At 36.1% G+C, this 16597-nt stretch overlaps 1 protein-coding gene and 1 pseudogene across 2 annotated transcripts in view; one reads left to right on the top strand and one right to left on the bottom strand.

Annotated features, from left to right (window-relative positions):
• Nucleotides 1-16597, top strand: part of MAGI2 (membrane associated guanylate kinase, WW and PDZ domain containing 2) — a 1515811-nt gene that overhangs the window by 1002077 nt on the left and 497137 nt on the right. For both annotated transcript variants that reach the window (XM_017880419.1, XM_017880418.1), the window contains exon 6: nucleotides 10824-10903. In XM_017880419.1, coding sequence (XP_017735908.1) covers nucleotides 10824-10903 — 80 coding nt within the window. The remainder of the gene's footprint in view (nucleotides 1-10823; nucleotides 10904-16597) is intronic.
• LOC108534862 (ubiquitin-fold modifier-conjugating enzyme 1 pseudogene) lies at nucleotides 13650-14152 on the bottom strand (annotated as a pseudogene).

Genomic DNA, 16597 nt, shown 5'->3' with positions numbered 1-16597 from the left:
TTTCACCGTGCTTAGCCGGGATGGTCTCGATTCTCCTGACTTTCGTGATCCGCCCGTCCGGACCCTCCCAAGTGCTGGGCATTACAGGGCTTGGAGCCCCGCGCCCGCTAATGTGGGGGAGCTTTCTTTTAGCTTCTCGGATTAAAACAACTTTTCAAAAATTCCAAAATAGAAAATCTTTGCACAAAATTAAGTTGTTGATGTGCACAAGACAACCAAAATGTTCATTAGTAAGAATAAAAACGGAAACCAATGTAAATGAACAGCCTTATCCTGTCAAAGTTGTAGAAGCCTCAAAGAGTGAAAATAATAGAAACTGAAGTTTTCAGTTTTGACAGTGGATAAAAATATGAAAACTCTGATTATTTAAAAAATACATTAAAACTGGATTTTCTTTTCCAACCTGGAGTGATTTATAACTTAGATCTCTATAGGCAGAATTCAGTTGTGAAATTGAAATGTTACCACATACCATTATTTAATTCTCACATGAAGTTGGAAACTCTGATACATGTAACCAAGGGACTACATAATCAGATAATTACTCGGTGCTCTGCTTGACTCCAACATGGATGAGAAACAGTGTTTTGTAGAAAATGAATCAATAGTGTTCACTTTTCAGAAAATGTTCTAATTTTTAAAGGAATAAGAATCTCTTACATTATTTCTTATTGCTATAATCAATGATAATTGATAAAAGATCATTGATAATTGATCAAAGATCTTTTATCAATTAATTGGAAAATAGAATGTTTAAAAATGTGAACAATTAAAAATAATCATATCTAGAAACATAATTGTGATATTGATGAAGACAGCATGACATCATTGCAGACCAGAACTCAAAATACAAATCTTATATATGAGGGCAAAAATAGAAGTTCAGAACAATTGATGTTCAGAATAAGGAAGTTGATGATATACATATTTTTATTATATAAGACAAGGGGAGTAAGGCTATATGAAAATAATAAAAGGAAAGCAGCATGACAAGTTGATTAAAGACTGTTTTCTTACAATGTTTCCAGTAATGCAATCATAAAAACCTTTTTTGTGTATGATTGTAAAGTAAACTTTCCTCTTTTAACTGCATCAGGTATTGAGGTTATGAAGAAAAGGAACTTCAGAAGACAGAACTTATGTTCCAGGTATATAGGAAATAGGGTCAGTCAGGGCTTGAGAGAATCTAGCAAAATGATTCTATGACTCTTGTCAGTCAGCCAGTGTTGGCATTCAAACATGTGTAAGATTTTGTCCTTGCTTTCAAACTTGTTGACAATATGGGGAAGAGAGACAAATAGTTATAAACAATTGATCAACAATTTCTGAATTTTGTGATACTCTTCAGGGAAGCCAAAGCTTAGAATAGATTTAAGATATAAAAGGGTCACCACAGAGAAGGTGAGATAACACAGACTTGAAAAGTTAGCAATGGGTAGATAGAGCAGTCCAGGTACGGGAGCTGTCATTACAAAGACGAAGTCCCTAGGTGTATTAGGAATGGTGAGGAAACCCCTGACCCTACTAGAGAAGTATGTATTAGTTAGTAAATCCCAGGAAATGACTGCTTAGTTTTTGTTTCACTGGATCATTAGTGCTTTGAAAGGCAAGCAAAGGAGTGGCATTTGTTGTTGCTGCTGTTTGAGTTTGTTGTTTTTTAATCTTCCTAATGTTGGAGGGAAGGACTGGTGGACAGTATTAGGAGCAGAGATGGATGGAGGTGGAAAATTAAAACAAAGTGGAGGAAACAATTTCATCTGTGGGGAAAGAGCTGATGCTGAGGGAGAATAAGGTGAAAGAAGGAGCCTGGAGTCATGGTGGAAGTGACTGTGTCTGGAAAGTGATTAACAGAGGCGGCAGGATCGAGGTAGTCTTTGACACCTGCTTTAAGTTCCTCCATAGACTGGAGGCGTTCCTGCCCGCCTGCTCCCAGACACCCTCTGCCTTACCCCCAGTTTGTGATTCATCTGTCCTTCATAAAGGTTACCTTTGAACCTCAAGATTTAGTGTGATGAACTCAGGTATCACAGAGCGGGCAGTGAATCAGTGTCTTTTTGTCTGGTCCTTCATGTCCGTACCATCTCACCAACAACGTTACAGTTTCCCCCCTCTCTGCCTATGGTTTACTGTGCTTTCCTTTTTCTTTAGTATTCACTGATTTTCTCCTGTCTGTTTTCACTCTTTGCCCTGGAATGTTCCTTCCTTTCCTAATTACATTTAAATCAACATTTCCACCCACTGTCATTTATCTGTGAGTACCTTTGCTGCTATGACAAAGAATTCTTATGGGACTAACAAACTCCATACTATGAAAGGCCCTTGCAAACAGATCTTGTAGAACAGGAGACAGTGACTAGGGAGGGAGCATGGTTGAGCAATAAGACATGTCTTAAGGACAAGGCCACCATGTGTCTCAGAGGTAGTCCTGAAGCAGTTATGTACCAGAATGCTTGATAGAAAGGGAAAGTAGAAATAGGTTCATATTGTGGGATGGCTCAGTTGAGCTCATTCACATATGCATTACCTCACATACTTGTCTTTTTTGTGTGTTAAGAACACTTAAAATCTACTCTCAGCAATTTTCAAAAATAGTACATATAATTTTTATCAATTAAAAAATAAGTGAAAAAATGTTTTTTAAAGGAAAGGTAGAATACCACAAGAGGAAGGTAAACCAGAGGGAAAAGAAAGGAGAAGAAAAATGAGAGAGATTTGTGAGGGAAGAAGCGCTGACATCAGTAAAAACTTTTCTCTTGTGCAGATATCGTGGGAGCTGCTTAGAGTAATGAAAGTCTCCTCTGGCAGATCCCACCCTTTCACTAGACTTTGCTGAAGTCTGTCTCCTGTGAAATGAAGACCATGACAAAACAGAAAATAAGTGAAACAAAGGAGAATGATCCTTTGGTTCTGTGTATAAGATAGATAGGTTGGTAGATAGATAGATAGATAGATAGATAGATAGATAGATAGATATAATAGTTATTTCTAAATATAAAGGAACTCTACACTGAAACATTAATTTTAAATATGTAGTTTTAAAAGACATATATTAAACAGTATAGGTTTTGAATTAAGGTAACGAGCAATTCCATTTACTTGTCTTTTATTATGCAATTATGTTTTGAAATATTTATTGGTTTATTTGATCTTGCAAAATAGTTATATGACTCAGCCCTTTAGAAGTTCTGCATTTAAGAGGTGACGGTTTAGAGGTTCTGCATTTAAGAGGCAAAGGTTTTTTTCTGCCCTCAGCAACCCTGGTAAACTAGTGGGCCCACTATGTTTCCCACACTACTCAAACTGCTTCCTTTGATAAAAGCAGATTTCTTCTATCCTATAGAATGACATTTAATTGGAAAAGGAGAATTGCTGACAAAATATTTTTATGCAGCATAATTTTAAATTTTGAGTGAACACACTCTTCCAAACATGCTTTAAAATAGTAATAATGTCTTATGTTTCATAATTTTCAGGAGACTTTTAAATGTATAATACTGTGTAAAACCAGTAGTTTCTTTGACTCATGTCATCATCTTCATTAGCATTATCTTTGAAATAGGCAGTATATTAATTATAAATTCAAATGAGAATATGTAAATTCAAATGAGTTATTATATATCAAGTGCCTACCTTTTTAAGGGTGTGTTCGGGTTAACTTAACAACAGTGGTTCATCTGTTAAGCATTTATACTCCGTTCACTTAATCCTCACTTTATGAAACTGAAGCTTTTAGAAGTAACTACTTGCCATAAAGTCAGACATAGCCAGGGCTCTTTGATTCTATTTATTCAACAGAGGTTTATTGGTCATGTATTATGTCCTGGGAATGATTCTAAACCCTGAGAATACAGTAGTCAAAAAAACTAACAAGATTCAGACTTTCATGGGATGTAGACTGTCTCCGCAGTCCTTGTCCTTAACCAGTTTGCTGTGATGCCTGCTTCACATCACCACCACCCGATAAAGTGTTTGGTTTATCCACGTTTCATAGACGAGACTTTGAGGCATCCTTGGACAAATTAACATTCCCAAGGTCACATAACTCTTTCACTCTACAAAGTCATTCCCATTATTTCATACTACCTCCAATATAAACAAACATTGGCTGAGAAAAAAACTAAACTTTTATATTACAAATAGTATTTGTTTTATAAGTTTCTTGGCGAGCAATTCACTACTCCAGAGGCTAAATGTTCCATAAAAGAAGAACTGCCACAGGGTTAATCTGGATTGACATGCTTTGGGAATCCCATTAAATTGCTTCTTTGTTTGGGAGTCAGTTTAGTTAGTGACACAAAAGAGACTGCTATTGCTTTGGCAAAAAACAAAAAGACAACAAGAACCTATTTGTTTACTGCCATCTTCCTGAATGGCAGTGAACACTATGTCATCTTAAATAACAGGTTTTTAAATGCAGGCTTTTGAAACTGAAAATCACATCTGTGAAAAATGTCATGGCTGTATATGGTTTCCAAATATTTGTCAGGGCTGAATTTGCTTTTAAATTCTAAACAGACAGACAATTAGTTTGTTTCCTTTTGTGTTCCTATTTCTGTATCTCCTTAAGTTTTAATTAAATCACCAATTACCATTTCCAAAAAAGAATTAAGCATCATTTATTAAATAAAAGATAAAATACTTTAGAAATTTATTGCATAGAAATGTAAAATCAATTTTTTTGGTATGCAGGAACACCAGAAATATACTTTCTTATTCTATACTTGACATATCTTACTAGTCACAAAATCTGGTCTAGGCTTACTGTCAATCGTATTACAAAAACAGGAGATACATTGAATATTTTTTCATAATTTTTTTCTTGTGCCTGCACAAGATTCTGGTATCATTCCCAGACAGAAAATAAATGTTTTAGACAAAATAGTGTACAATACACATCCACAATATCCAAAACAATATTTGTAATGAAACTTCTTTAAAAACATTCTCTAAACACATGAAAGGTAAAATGGCAAATGCAAATATTCATATGCTTAAGAGAAATTGTAGGAGTATTATTTAGGAAACAACCACTAAAGTGCTCATTGACAGTAGCTTTATTTGTGTATTACCTATGTGTAGATAGAAAAAAGTAGTGAAACTTTGGGCGAGTGGAGTCTTGAAGGAACAAGTTTCCACTGTTTATCACGTTAGATATATCCGATCATTGCCTTTAATAATTACTTTGAAATGATGATATAGAAGGAAGAGAAAGTCTTTTGGAAAACGTTATAATTATCCTGAGGATTTTATTGACTATGGTGTAAAATCTCAATTTATATACCTTTAAAAATTAATGTTTATCAGCAAACTAACACATGAACAGAAAACCAAACACCACATGTTCTCACTCATAAGTGGGAGTTGAACAATGAGAACACATGCACACGGGGAGGGGAGCATCACACAGGGCCTATTGGAGGGTGGGGAGCTAGGGGAGGGATAGCATTGGGAAAAATAATGTGGATGACAGGTTGGTGGGTGCAGCAAACCACCATGGCATGTGTATACCTGTGTAACAAACCTGCACATTCTGCACATGTATCCCAGAACTTATAATAATAAAAAAAGTGTTTGTTTAAACCTAAAGTCAAGTCATCAGTCTGTTATTACTGCTTCTGAACCTGTATCACTACTACTATTGAAACCTTATCATCCACAGACATTTTGAATTGCTATTGACTCCAGAATATTTACCTGAACCTTGTTTATCTTGTTCAGAAGATTGTTTTATGCAATCAAATGTCACTGGCTTTAATCTCTTGTTATTCTTCTGGAGTAGTATTTCCCAGGGTGGGGGGAAATATCATTTAGCTATCAGTTTAAGACTGAGATTCAGAATTGGCTGTTTGGAGGACTTATTAATCATCGTTTTAAGTCTGTTTCTAGTTTTAGAGAAAACAGAGCAAAGGAAAGAAATGGGTTTAATAATAAAAGTTTTTCATTTCACTAAGAACATTTCAATTGATGAAACTGAATTTTTCCAATAGCTGTACAGCAGTGAAAACATTTTGCTCTGGTGATATTAAAGAAGGAAAGAAAAGAAAAGGAAACAGAAATTAGGAATGGAGAACATGTTTTAATATTAGGTTTGAATTAGGTTACCCTTGAAGACCCAGTTATGTATATACCTAAGAAATGGAAAAGAGGTTTGTGCCCTGACTGGACAAACAATAGAGCGAATAATAGAGTGAATGAAAAGCTGAAACAGAAAAATAGAATATGGCATGATCTATACGAAAATTTTAAGTTTTGCTCCTAACAAATAGTGCATCCATTGATAGCATTTCTTAATAACATAATTCTTTAATATAGCTTCTAAGACCAAATATTCATATGTAGATTATATGAATCAGCTTTCTAAGAAGACTTCATTTTAGAAAAATATTCAGATTTGAATGAAGAAAAATTGATTTGAATGCGATTCAGGGCCAGGCGTGGTGGTTCATGCCTGTAATCCCAGCACTTTGGAGGCCAAGGCAGGCAGATTGCTTGACCTCAGGAATTTGACCCCATCTCTACAAAAAAAAAAAAAAAAAAAATTAACCGGGTATGTGGCATGCACCTGTAGTCCCAGATACCTGGGGGCTGAGGTGGAAGAATCACTTGATCCCAAGAGGTGGAGGTGGCAGTGAGCCAAGATCATGCCATTGCACTCCAGCCTGGGCAATAGAGTCAGATCCTGTCAAAAAAGAAAAAAAAAAGAAAAGAAAAAGAAAGTGATTCAAATACAGAATTTAAGTTTATAAGGAGAAAACTTTTCCAGTGATAGTATCAATGCCTCCTCAATCACAGTGCTCTCTTTTGTCTCTATGAACATGGAACTTAATGTCATACTTATTAAGTGCAAAGCATTTACACTTAAAAAGGAATTTAATAATTACTATCCATAAATAGTAGGTAAAGGTCTGTTTCTAAACTACTGGCAGAAGCTGAGAAACAGACTCTTGATTACTGTTCCAGGGAATGAAATGAAGTACCTCAGTATAAAAAGTCGAGTGTGAGGTTCCAGATGCCTCTGGTTTCAGACCAAAAAAAAAAAAGAAAGAAAGAAAACCTTGTACCTGGAAGTCAGATATATCTGGGTTTAATGCTAGCTGGCTCTTTCAGTTTCATGCACTAGCTGTTTAGCCTTGGGCAAGTTACTCACCTTCCCCCAACCTGGGTTTCTCCATCTATAAAATGGAATTCATAATACTTAGCCACAAAGGCTCATTAGCATTAAATGAAGGGACATATCTGAAAGTGCTGCTGCTTTCCCTGACACAGTAGACAATCAAGAAATGACACGAGATAGTGAGAATAACTTTGCAATGGTGTGCTGCACTGTAAATAGCTTTTCCTGTTGAAATGAAGCATGTTCTATGTGAGAAGAATGTTTTCTCAGAAGATAGGGTATTATTTAACCTGCTGTTTCTGTCAGTTTGGCAAAATTTAAGCTTACAAGTTGTACAGGAATGTCTGTTCATTGCTGATCCGCCTATTGCATATTTTCAAGGCCATTCTGATATGAATTTAAACTAGAAATGCGGACTTGACTGAAATTTCACTTCTGGCTTATTCTAGTCCTCTAGACAGACTCAGTGTTTAGTTTAACATCAGAGAAGAGTTTGGGATATGCCCATAAGATAAACCATTGTTTTTGGTTTTCATCCAAGTTTTAAAATATGACATTGACTGAACTTAAATAGCTACTGGCTTTTTCACTTGACCTCTCACTTTTCATGATCATCACATTCGCTTCATCCTAAAAATACATGAAGTAGTATATTAGTATGATTCAAAGTTCCTAGAAAATATTTGTTGCATTCTCCGGCTGGAATAAGAAAAGTTTCTGTGCAAATGTAGCCTATATATGTGTATGTGTCTCTGTTAAGGAAACTTGAATTGAAATATAAAATTATCTAGCATTGGCATTTTCTTTTCCTGGTATTTATGTGACACACAGTTTGGATAGATGCAGAAAACTGATGTCATGCACCTGAATCTGCCCTAGCTAGAAACTGAAAGGAAATAACCTCCTTAAACGTGATAGTACCCAGAATGTGGAAAAATCCCTCAATGATCCCATTTTGAACACAGTTTCCTGCCCGACATTTAATTCTGTTTGCAAATGGAATTATTAAGGTTTAAAATATGTAATTTAAGGGAAGTGGAAGAGCTGGTTGGTCTGTTGTCTCCCAATGCATTAAAAATATCCTATTTGCAAGGAATCTTGGAGGAGCCTGCAAATTACAAGGCTGGTGAGAACCACTGTTGAAAAATACTGTGCTGGATCTTCACGTGATGTTTAAGACAATTACTGGAGGTAACTACTACCCACATTGTTTTCAGAATCGTTTCTGAAGATCAGCTAAAAATGGTGTTAACTATAAGAGACTCAATCTGTCAAAATGCATTAAAGTGACATATCGTTAATGCTAGTTCAACCTAAAAAAAATCAGCCTGTAATGAAATGCTTTATATAAACTCAGGAAAGCTGGAAAATTCACAGTTCTCTACTAAATTAGCCAGTATTTGAGACCCATGGTGGTGTGCAGTAGAAATGGTAATTGGACTCTCTGCAGTGGCTTAGTAATGTTCCCTTAATACTTACCCAAGGATGTGTTTGCTTTTGTGAATATGTCTAAGGAGCCTAGAAATGACTTTTCTCCGAAAAGGGGAAAGGATTCGGAAGAAGCAGGTGAGGATGAAAAGAAGAGAAATGTATTTTCCTGCTTACTTCCCAAGACTTCTCCCCACCTCATAGAAACATAGACATACACACACACACACACACACACACACACACACACACACAATTTGAACTGAGGCATGTCTATAAAGAGCATTTTTTAAGTGATTTTTTTAAAAAATGAGAGCAGCAAACACTGAACCCAGTGCCCCTATCCTCACATTAGGAGTAGTCAGAACCTGCATCCTTAAGCTTCAAGTCTTTAGTTCAGAAGAAAATGATGGATTATGTTGACATACAAACAAAGGCCAGAACCAGATGAAAGTGTCTGCAATACTTTACATCCTTCTAAAACTTGATAATGAAGTACCACCAGACTTTACAAGGGTCAAATTGAGGAAAAAATAAAAGCTGGCATGCTCTCCTGATGATTTATTATTTGATCAAATTCACAGCCTTTATCTGATCAACTTATTAGAGCCCGTTGAGAGGCATTTATCATCGAAGAGCTCTTAAATGTTAAGAATGTGATGGAGAATACTTTGTCTTTATCCCATGTGAAAGTCAGAAATAAAATGGCATCTTATTCAGGAGCAGAAACTTCATGACCCAAGGGTCTTTATGTCACAGTTCTCAAATCATAGATGGCTCTATACCTACACAGATTGGATGGATGATCATTCAGAAAATGCTATTTGAAGAGTGATTTAACACCTTGGAATAGCTTTCTGCTACCCATCTTGACTCCATCCTCCCTCCTTCCTGCCTTGAAAGTTCCTCCATTAAGAAGGAACTTGGTTTTTACATATTTGTGATTAAATATAGTGCCTGGGTGAATTTTCTAACCTTCATTGCAAGTACAGACTGGTTTATCAGATTATCTAGCTAACATTTGTGGTTATGATTGGCAACATATAGTTAAATGTCATTAAAGAAAGAGAATACATGTGCAATTTGTATCATCATTACCATTTTGACCTCCTTACAACTGTGCTAAAGTATGCCTATTACCTGGCTCTGATTTCTATTTCCATCCTCTCTTCTATTCTTCCTTTCATGTTTCATTCATTGGCCTTCTGACTGTTCCCTGGAAACACCTCACACGTTCCCACACCTGTGCCTTTGCTCATTCTTTTCCCAAGGCCCTCATAAATGTTGCATTCTTGATAATTTGTCCATTGGTAGATGAGATCGCTTGAGACAGCTGTACACAGTAAATATTTTGGCCCCGATGAGCAATTACAAGCCATGAGTGGTTCTTGAATTGTAATGTGCATAAGAAGTACTGGGAGTGCTTGCCTGTGATGGAGATTGTGTAGTCCCATATCAAAGATTCTTATTTGATAGTTCTTTGTGGACCCAGAATATGCATTGTTAATATGCATTGTCCACCAAGTAATTCCAATGCAGGTTATTTCACGACCACTTTAAGAAACGCTAAGAATATCTCTCCTTTACTTTTTGAATTTCTGTCAAAAGTCTTACAAGAAAACATTTTTTCAAAAATATTATGTTATCATTAATTTCTGGAAATTCCATTTCAGAAACATTAGAATGCAGGCAGTCTTATCCCCTACCTTCTGAGCTGGGTTGAAAGTATTTGGATGAAAGATAGTTTAATGTGAGTTAATAAAATTGCTATTAATCACTTATTGAGAAAATGCAGGAAGCCCAAGAACATGCTATAATCTGCATCACTTTTGTACTGCCTCTGCCAGCTCTGTAGTTAAAGGGTAACAAAACAACTGTTTATGAAAAGGGTAGGTTTAAGATGAAAATAATTCTTTTGCAAAACTCAGGAAACATTATCAGAGCCGGTGGACTGTGCTCTTCCAACTGGAGAATCCTGTATTTGTAATAAATTCCTTTTGCTCTGGATGAGTTCTGCATTTTCAATGAGGTTAACTTGGCAACATTCTAGTTGATTTTAATAAAAATAGCTGCTTTGAGGACAGGGAGCTGAGGTTGCCAAATTTACAGCTGCCTTGCACAATTACTCTTACACCTCCTTCAGGGCTACTTAGAACCAGTAAGCAAATTAAGTGTATCGATTGCAATTTTGTTGGACTAACCCTGCTTTTTTTTTTTCTTAAGGAATAAACTTGATTCCTTTTAGTATGTGTCTGTTCAGAGTGATCTCTTTTCTTTTCAGCCATAACACAAAGACAACATCATGGCTGGATCCACGACTTGCGAAAAAGGCTAAACCTCCAGAAGAGTGCAAAGAAAATGGTAGGTTATTAAGTTTTTATGGTGTTTCAGCAATGTGCTTTGAGAATGTTTGTGTTTCTTAAATGAGAGTCTCACCTGAAGAGGCAGTAATCTAGTTGAAACAATTTTAACGATGTAATGTTTAATGCTCAGATAAGAGAGAGAATTAACTCGGCATTTCAGCAGGGCCATGTGGTTTTGCTTTTTCTCTCTGAGGAGACTGTGCTGAATATCACATCTCTGTCATCTCTGTTGGTTCTGTTGACTCCTGGCCTGACTTTCCACTACCTACTAAGGACTTTTTGTTAGCAATATGTCGCTCTGAGGACTCTGATCTTTTAATTGGGGTCAGATATGATGCATAAGAGAAACAGTTTGTGGCACTATAATATTTGAGTTTGTATTCAAAGGCATAGCATTCTAGCAATTATTAAGGACTCAGAATTATAAAGAAATGCTTTCCTTGAATCAAGCGTTTGAATAAAACAACCAGTTGCCTGAATGTCTTAGATTATCCTTAGTATGTTCCAGTTCTCAGTGTTCTAATATTGACCTGCTTTAAAATAGACTGTTTTCATGCATGTGAAGAATTTTTTAAAAATAATTTTGAGGACTAGATGAATGTAAACCTTGTTTTTAAATTCATAAATTATATGGGTGAAGTCTGTTACTGATGATACTTGTAATTTTTTTTAAATATTGAGTTTAATTTTAAAGGAGCACATATAGTTTAAGATGATCAATAGCATACTCTCTAATGATTTATTAAATGACCACATTCACATACTTTATGTGATTAAATTATTAGAGCTCTGTTCAGAGGTTTCTGTCATTGAGGAGCTCTTAAAGGTGAAGAAAACAGCAGAGAATATTTGAACTTTATACAAAGTTTTTAAAAAGTTAACTTTTAAAGTGTCTAATTCTAAAATGCCTTTCTTTGCAAGCATAATTCTGACTTTCTCAGATACTATCCACGTGACATTGTGCATTCCTATGTTATAAGGTAACTGTTCACAGGCTAGGGACTGAGTTAAATTAAAAATTAGAGATTGTAATTTATATGAACATATATAAATGTACAAATATCCAGTTTTAGTTTATATTTAATTTTGTATTCATAACCACATCTGTACCTTTCTGTATAGTAGGACAACTGTATGCAGTTGAATCCCATACAATTATTGTATGACCTGAACTTTTAAGCATGATTGGGTTATATTTCATTGACACTGATGAAACATGTGTTACAGAATGTGATAGTCTGAAAATTAACATAACCTATTCTAACTGGGAGTTATGATTTACTTATGCCACAGTTGTAAAACCTTAGTAAATCCTAATTAAAGTGAATTTAACAATTTTGCAGTTCTGTGACATATTGAACTTCTCAGCTGTCTTGCACCTTTGAATTGTGCTTTTTATTATAAAAAGCTACTAAAATCAGATTTTAAAATCCTGAGAGAGATGCAAGCATAACATATTGCATAATTATAACATTTCAGCATTATTTGTTTTTCCCACATCTGTGCTTATCAGACTTCACAGGATGGTCGATGCCTAAAATACGATGCTGGTGTCCTCTGAACCAAATGTCATTGAGAAACAAGTTCTAGGATTCAGTTTATAGATCAGGATGATTTGTAACTTGGTCAACTGCTATTTGTTTTCATTTACTGCAAAATAATTCACAGACTCTAGTCTTTATATTATTGGACGATTTTTACAGTGGAAACTAACATCTAGTTTGTTAGAATGTTATTATTCTGGACACCTGTTATAAGTTTTCTTGCCAAGAAAAGTGCTTTTAGGTAATATTGTTACCTATGTTTTACTTTTCTTTAAATGACATAGATTAGTATTACTTAACAAGAACACTAGGTGTTAATGGATTGCTATTGAACTTGCCAGTTAAGTCATGATTCTTCATATGTATCACACTTCAGCTCAGAGAAAAGTTAGTACAGTAATTTTCTGAATGCAGGAATATATATAAAATGTGTATTTAAAAATATAGAGGCTCCAATGATGATATCTTTTTCCAGCAAAGATTTGCCGTTCCTCTGCTAGGCAGATAGAGTGAAAGCTAATTACCCTAATCCAAACTAGAACTGAACCAGCATGAGGTTGGGTTGAGTTTGCCCTATTCTTTGAGTGTTTGGCCACCAGAGTTTTCAACTAACAGCCTAGTCCAGGTTGGCAAACATTTTCTGTCAAAGGCCAGGTGACAAAGACTTCAGGTTTCGCAGGTCATTCAGTTTCTTTGCACTCATTGTGCAAAAGCAGCATATGTCAATATATAAAGGTCATGCATGTGTTCTGATAAGGATTTATGTATGGACATCAAAATTTGAGTTTTGTATACTTTCTTTATACTTTCTTATTCTTTTTCTCTTTCTTTCTTTTTTTTTAACCAGAGGAAGCAGCTTTTATTGATGGGTTGTCTCCTGAAACCAGAAAGACTATGTACTCTATTCCAGTTACCCCCATGCCTCCAGGACCGCGTATTGTTCCACTTGCGGGGAGGATAGAAATTGCCTCTTGATTTTCCAAAGACCAGTCTTTCGCTTCCCTGTGCAGCCTTAGAAACCCAGTAGCAATACTGTTTGGTGTATTGGCTTTTTTCCCCCCCTCCTGCTGCAGCTACTTAGTGACAGCTAAAGGTGGAGGGTGTCCCAGGAAGCAGTTAGATGAGTTAAGTGTGATACACAGGAAAACAGGACCGAAGCCTATCAAAAGTCCCTCTGCTCTGCCTCAGTGGCTTGGTCCTTCATTGGTTGCACTTCTCTTTGTGCTGGAATACCCCCTTCTGAATCAGATCAGGGATTTCCACTGCCAGCCGTGGACCCAGCCCCAGAGCCATGGGATGAGCTAGTTCAAATTTGGGTATGTTCCTGGCTCACAAAGATTTGAAATTATCCGACAGGCATATTTTGCCACCTCTGTACCTCTTTGCTGTCTTTCCATCCAGCTCAGGGACTGCAATTTCTGGGGCAGTAGTAAGATATGTGATAAGAATTTCAAACTCGTTGTCAAAATCACATTTCAGGAGGTCATGGATATACGAACCCTTTCCAAACCACCGAGTCGCTACCTTGTTGGACTCCAGTTGGAACCATCGTTGTTGGCATTCTTGTTGTTCTCCACATACCAGATAAGGGACTGATATTCCTTCTTCAGTCGCTGCACCCACAACTCCCAATCTTGGGGTCCTGCATTAGTCTTCAGTGCCAGAATCTCAGACAGAACGCATCAGGTGGCCTCGTGTGCCATCTGGGGCCAGGGCGAGTTTTGTATACTTTCACATAACAAAATACTGTTCTTCTTTTGATTTTTTCTCAACTATTCAAAAATGTGTAAACTATTCTTAGCCCATGGGCCACACAGAAATTGGGGCGGGCTGAATTTGATCCACAGGACAAACTGTAACCTACCATGTTTGTGAGGGACTCTACTCTTAGCAGGTCTTGAACACCAATATTTTTAAATATTTTTTTTCTCAGGATTGCCAGTCTCCCAAATTTCTGAGGTGTTTTTCGGGGGATTTAGTGTAACTCTTTTGCTTCTAGATCCTACAGCTCCAGAATTGACAAATGTCAGGAGATAACTGACTGACTGACTGAAATCTCTCACATCTATATTTGTCACTCCAGTGCCTCAAGAGTCCTCGCTCTTCTGGTTTCTTTAATGTCCAGCAGCGGCTTTTTTCCCAGGCCAAGTCTATACTGTTCTAAGAGCCCAGGTTCAACAAAAAGCAACTGCAAATTCTTCCTTCACCTCTCTAGGGTTCCCTTTTGAGAATCATGTTGCTCCAGCTAGTTTCTGATTTCTTTAAGCTGCTTACTTTTTTACATTTTATCTAGACTTTCTGTTTTCTCATGTCTAATAAGCTACTCACTCCATCCTATCTGGTAGCAGAAATTTTAGTGCAGTAATTTTAAAATTGTACATTTTGGATGTTAGTGGGCTGGATGTCATAAAATCTTTACTGTTATCCTAATTTACATTTTAATAACTGAAGATTATATATTATTTTGTCATATATGTGTGCTCAGTATGTATGAATGTACAGAGGTATGTAGTGTATGTAGATATGTATCTGGAAATGTTTGCATCTTCAGATCTGTTTACATAAATGAGTAAAGTTAATTCCTAGTCCAATTAATATAAGAGGAAGAAAAGTAAGAGAGATGAGAGGGGATGCTAACTAGACTAGAGAAAAAACTAACAAAAGTGTTCTCATTGGTATTAAGGAGAAATAGGGCATGGATGGCTCAGAACAAATATATATTAAACAAGCACTTATTCTGCTGACAGTAAAGCAATCATTTTGCCTTTTTACTTAAAGGATAATACTGCTCCTAAATGTGAAAACATACTTCCTTCTCTCACAATAGGGCTGGAAATACTGAAGTCATTATGTTCTGTGCATTTGTCATAGCTCTGTACACTTTTGGAGTTTTAGCAGCAGTCTACATGGCAGAAAAAACGTCTCCACCTACTACTGGATTCTAATATTAGTATTTGGGGGAGTGCTGTTTAGCAAGCCAATATAGTCTTTTTTAAAATGCCACAGAAATAGCAGTTAACCACTGAATAACTTGGATACAAGTTTGGTTAAAGTGTGTATAAAACCCCATCATATTTCTCCCCTCAGAGTCAGTAATATGGGATCCTCCTGAGACATTTTCAATCACAAGCATTTCTGTGCTGACATCCCATGAGCGTTGCTGGGTTAGAATCCATTTCAAAAGTGAAGTAAGCCTTGTAGGACCATTCTTTTCTGAAAGTTGAAATGTTATTAAACCCAGTAGGATCACACTATAATGTACAGGAGAAGAAATTGTTTAAGATTGGAGTCAGGAAAAACTGTTCCAAACCCAAATCTCTGGGTTCTTGGGCAAGGTACTTAATCTCTGGGAGCCTAGATTTTCTTACCTGTAAAATGGGAGTTCTACCTCTTTCATGCAGATTTACCTTCACATGTTGGAAGCACCATGATTGTAGCACCATCAGTTCTACATAACTGATCATTTTCTTTCCTTCAGGTAATACTCTGAGCCAGCAAATGAGCCTTACAGAAGATAACTGGGAAAAAATTCTGAATAGTTATCCTACCTTAACAGCTTTGAATTACTATAGAATGTCCTGGCAAAATGGAAATGAACAAATCCATATAGGCTAAAATTATCCATCTAGGTAATTCCAACTTGATAGTGATACACTGGGTAGTTTTCCCCCTTCAACCTGTTAAGCTGTCTCTAAATTTTCATGAAGTTATAATTACATCTGCATGAACTGGGTGACTTTGTTTCTATATTCAATACGTATGAATTTTAAGTGAGTTTTCTTATGTTACTACAGGAAAAAAAATTACATAATCTTAACCCATTTACCTGCATGAGTAGTGCATTTCAATTGGAATTAACTAATGCTTTGAACTAATTAATTAATCTATCTTTTTAAAAAAGTGTCCACAATGTGCATGAACAAAGACAGCATATGCCATGCTTTATAATACTTATTAAACAGGATGTTTTTCAGCAGAAGGAAGTTGCCTTTCTAAAATAGTGGAAAACACTAATTAGTTTCAATTCATTTCTTAAATGAGTTTTATAAAACTGACACACTGATTAAAACGTTCATACTTTTATGTTCATATTTCAGATTCTGTTTCTAAATTACATTGTTTATCTTCCCTTAAATAGGGGCTTTGGC

This window comes from Rhinopithecus bieti, unplaced genomic scaffold, assembly GCF_001698545.2.
Source record: "Rhinopithecus bieti isolate Rb0 unplaced genomic scaffold, ASM169854v2 scaffold_11291, whole genome shotgun sequence".
NCBI lineage: Eukaryota > Metazoa > Chordata > Mammalia > Primates > Cercopithecidae > Rhinopithecus > Rhinopithecus bieti.
The sequence above is the reverse complement of the archived record's forward strand: the minus strand, read 5'-3'. Positions and strand labels throughout refer to the sequence as shown.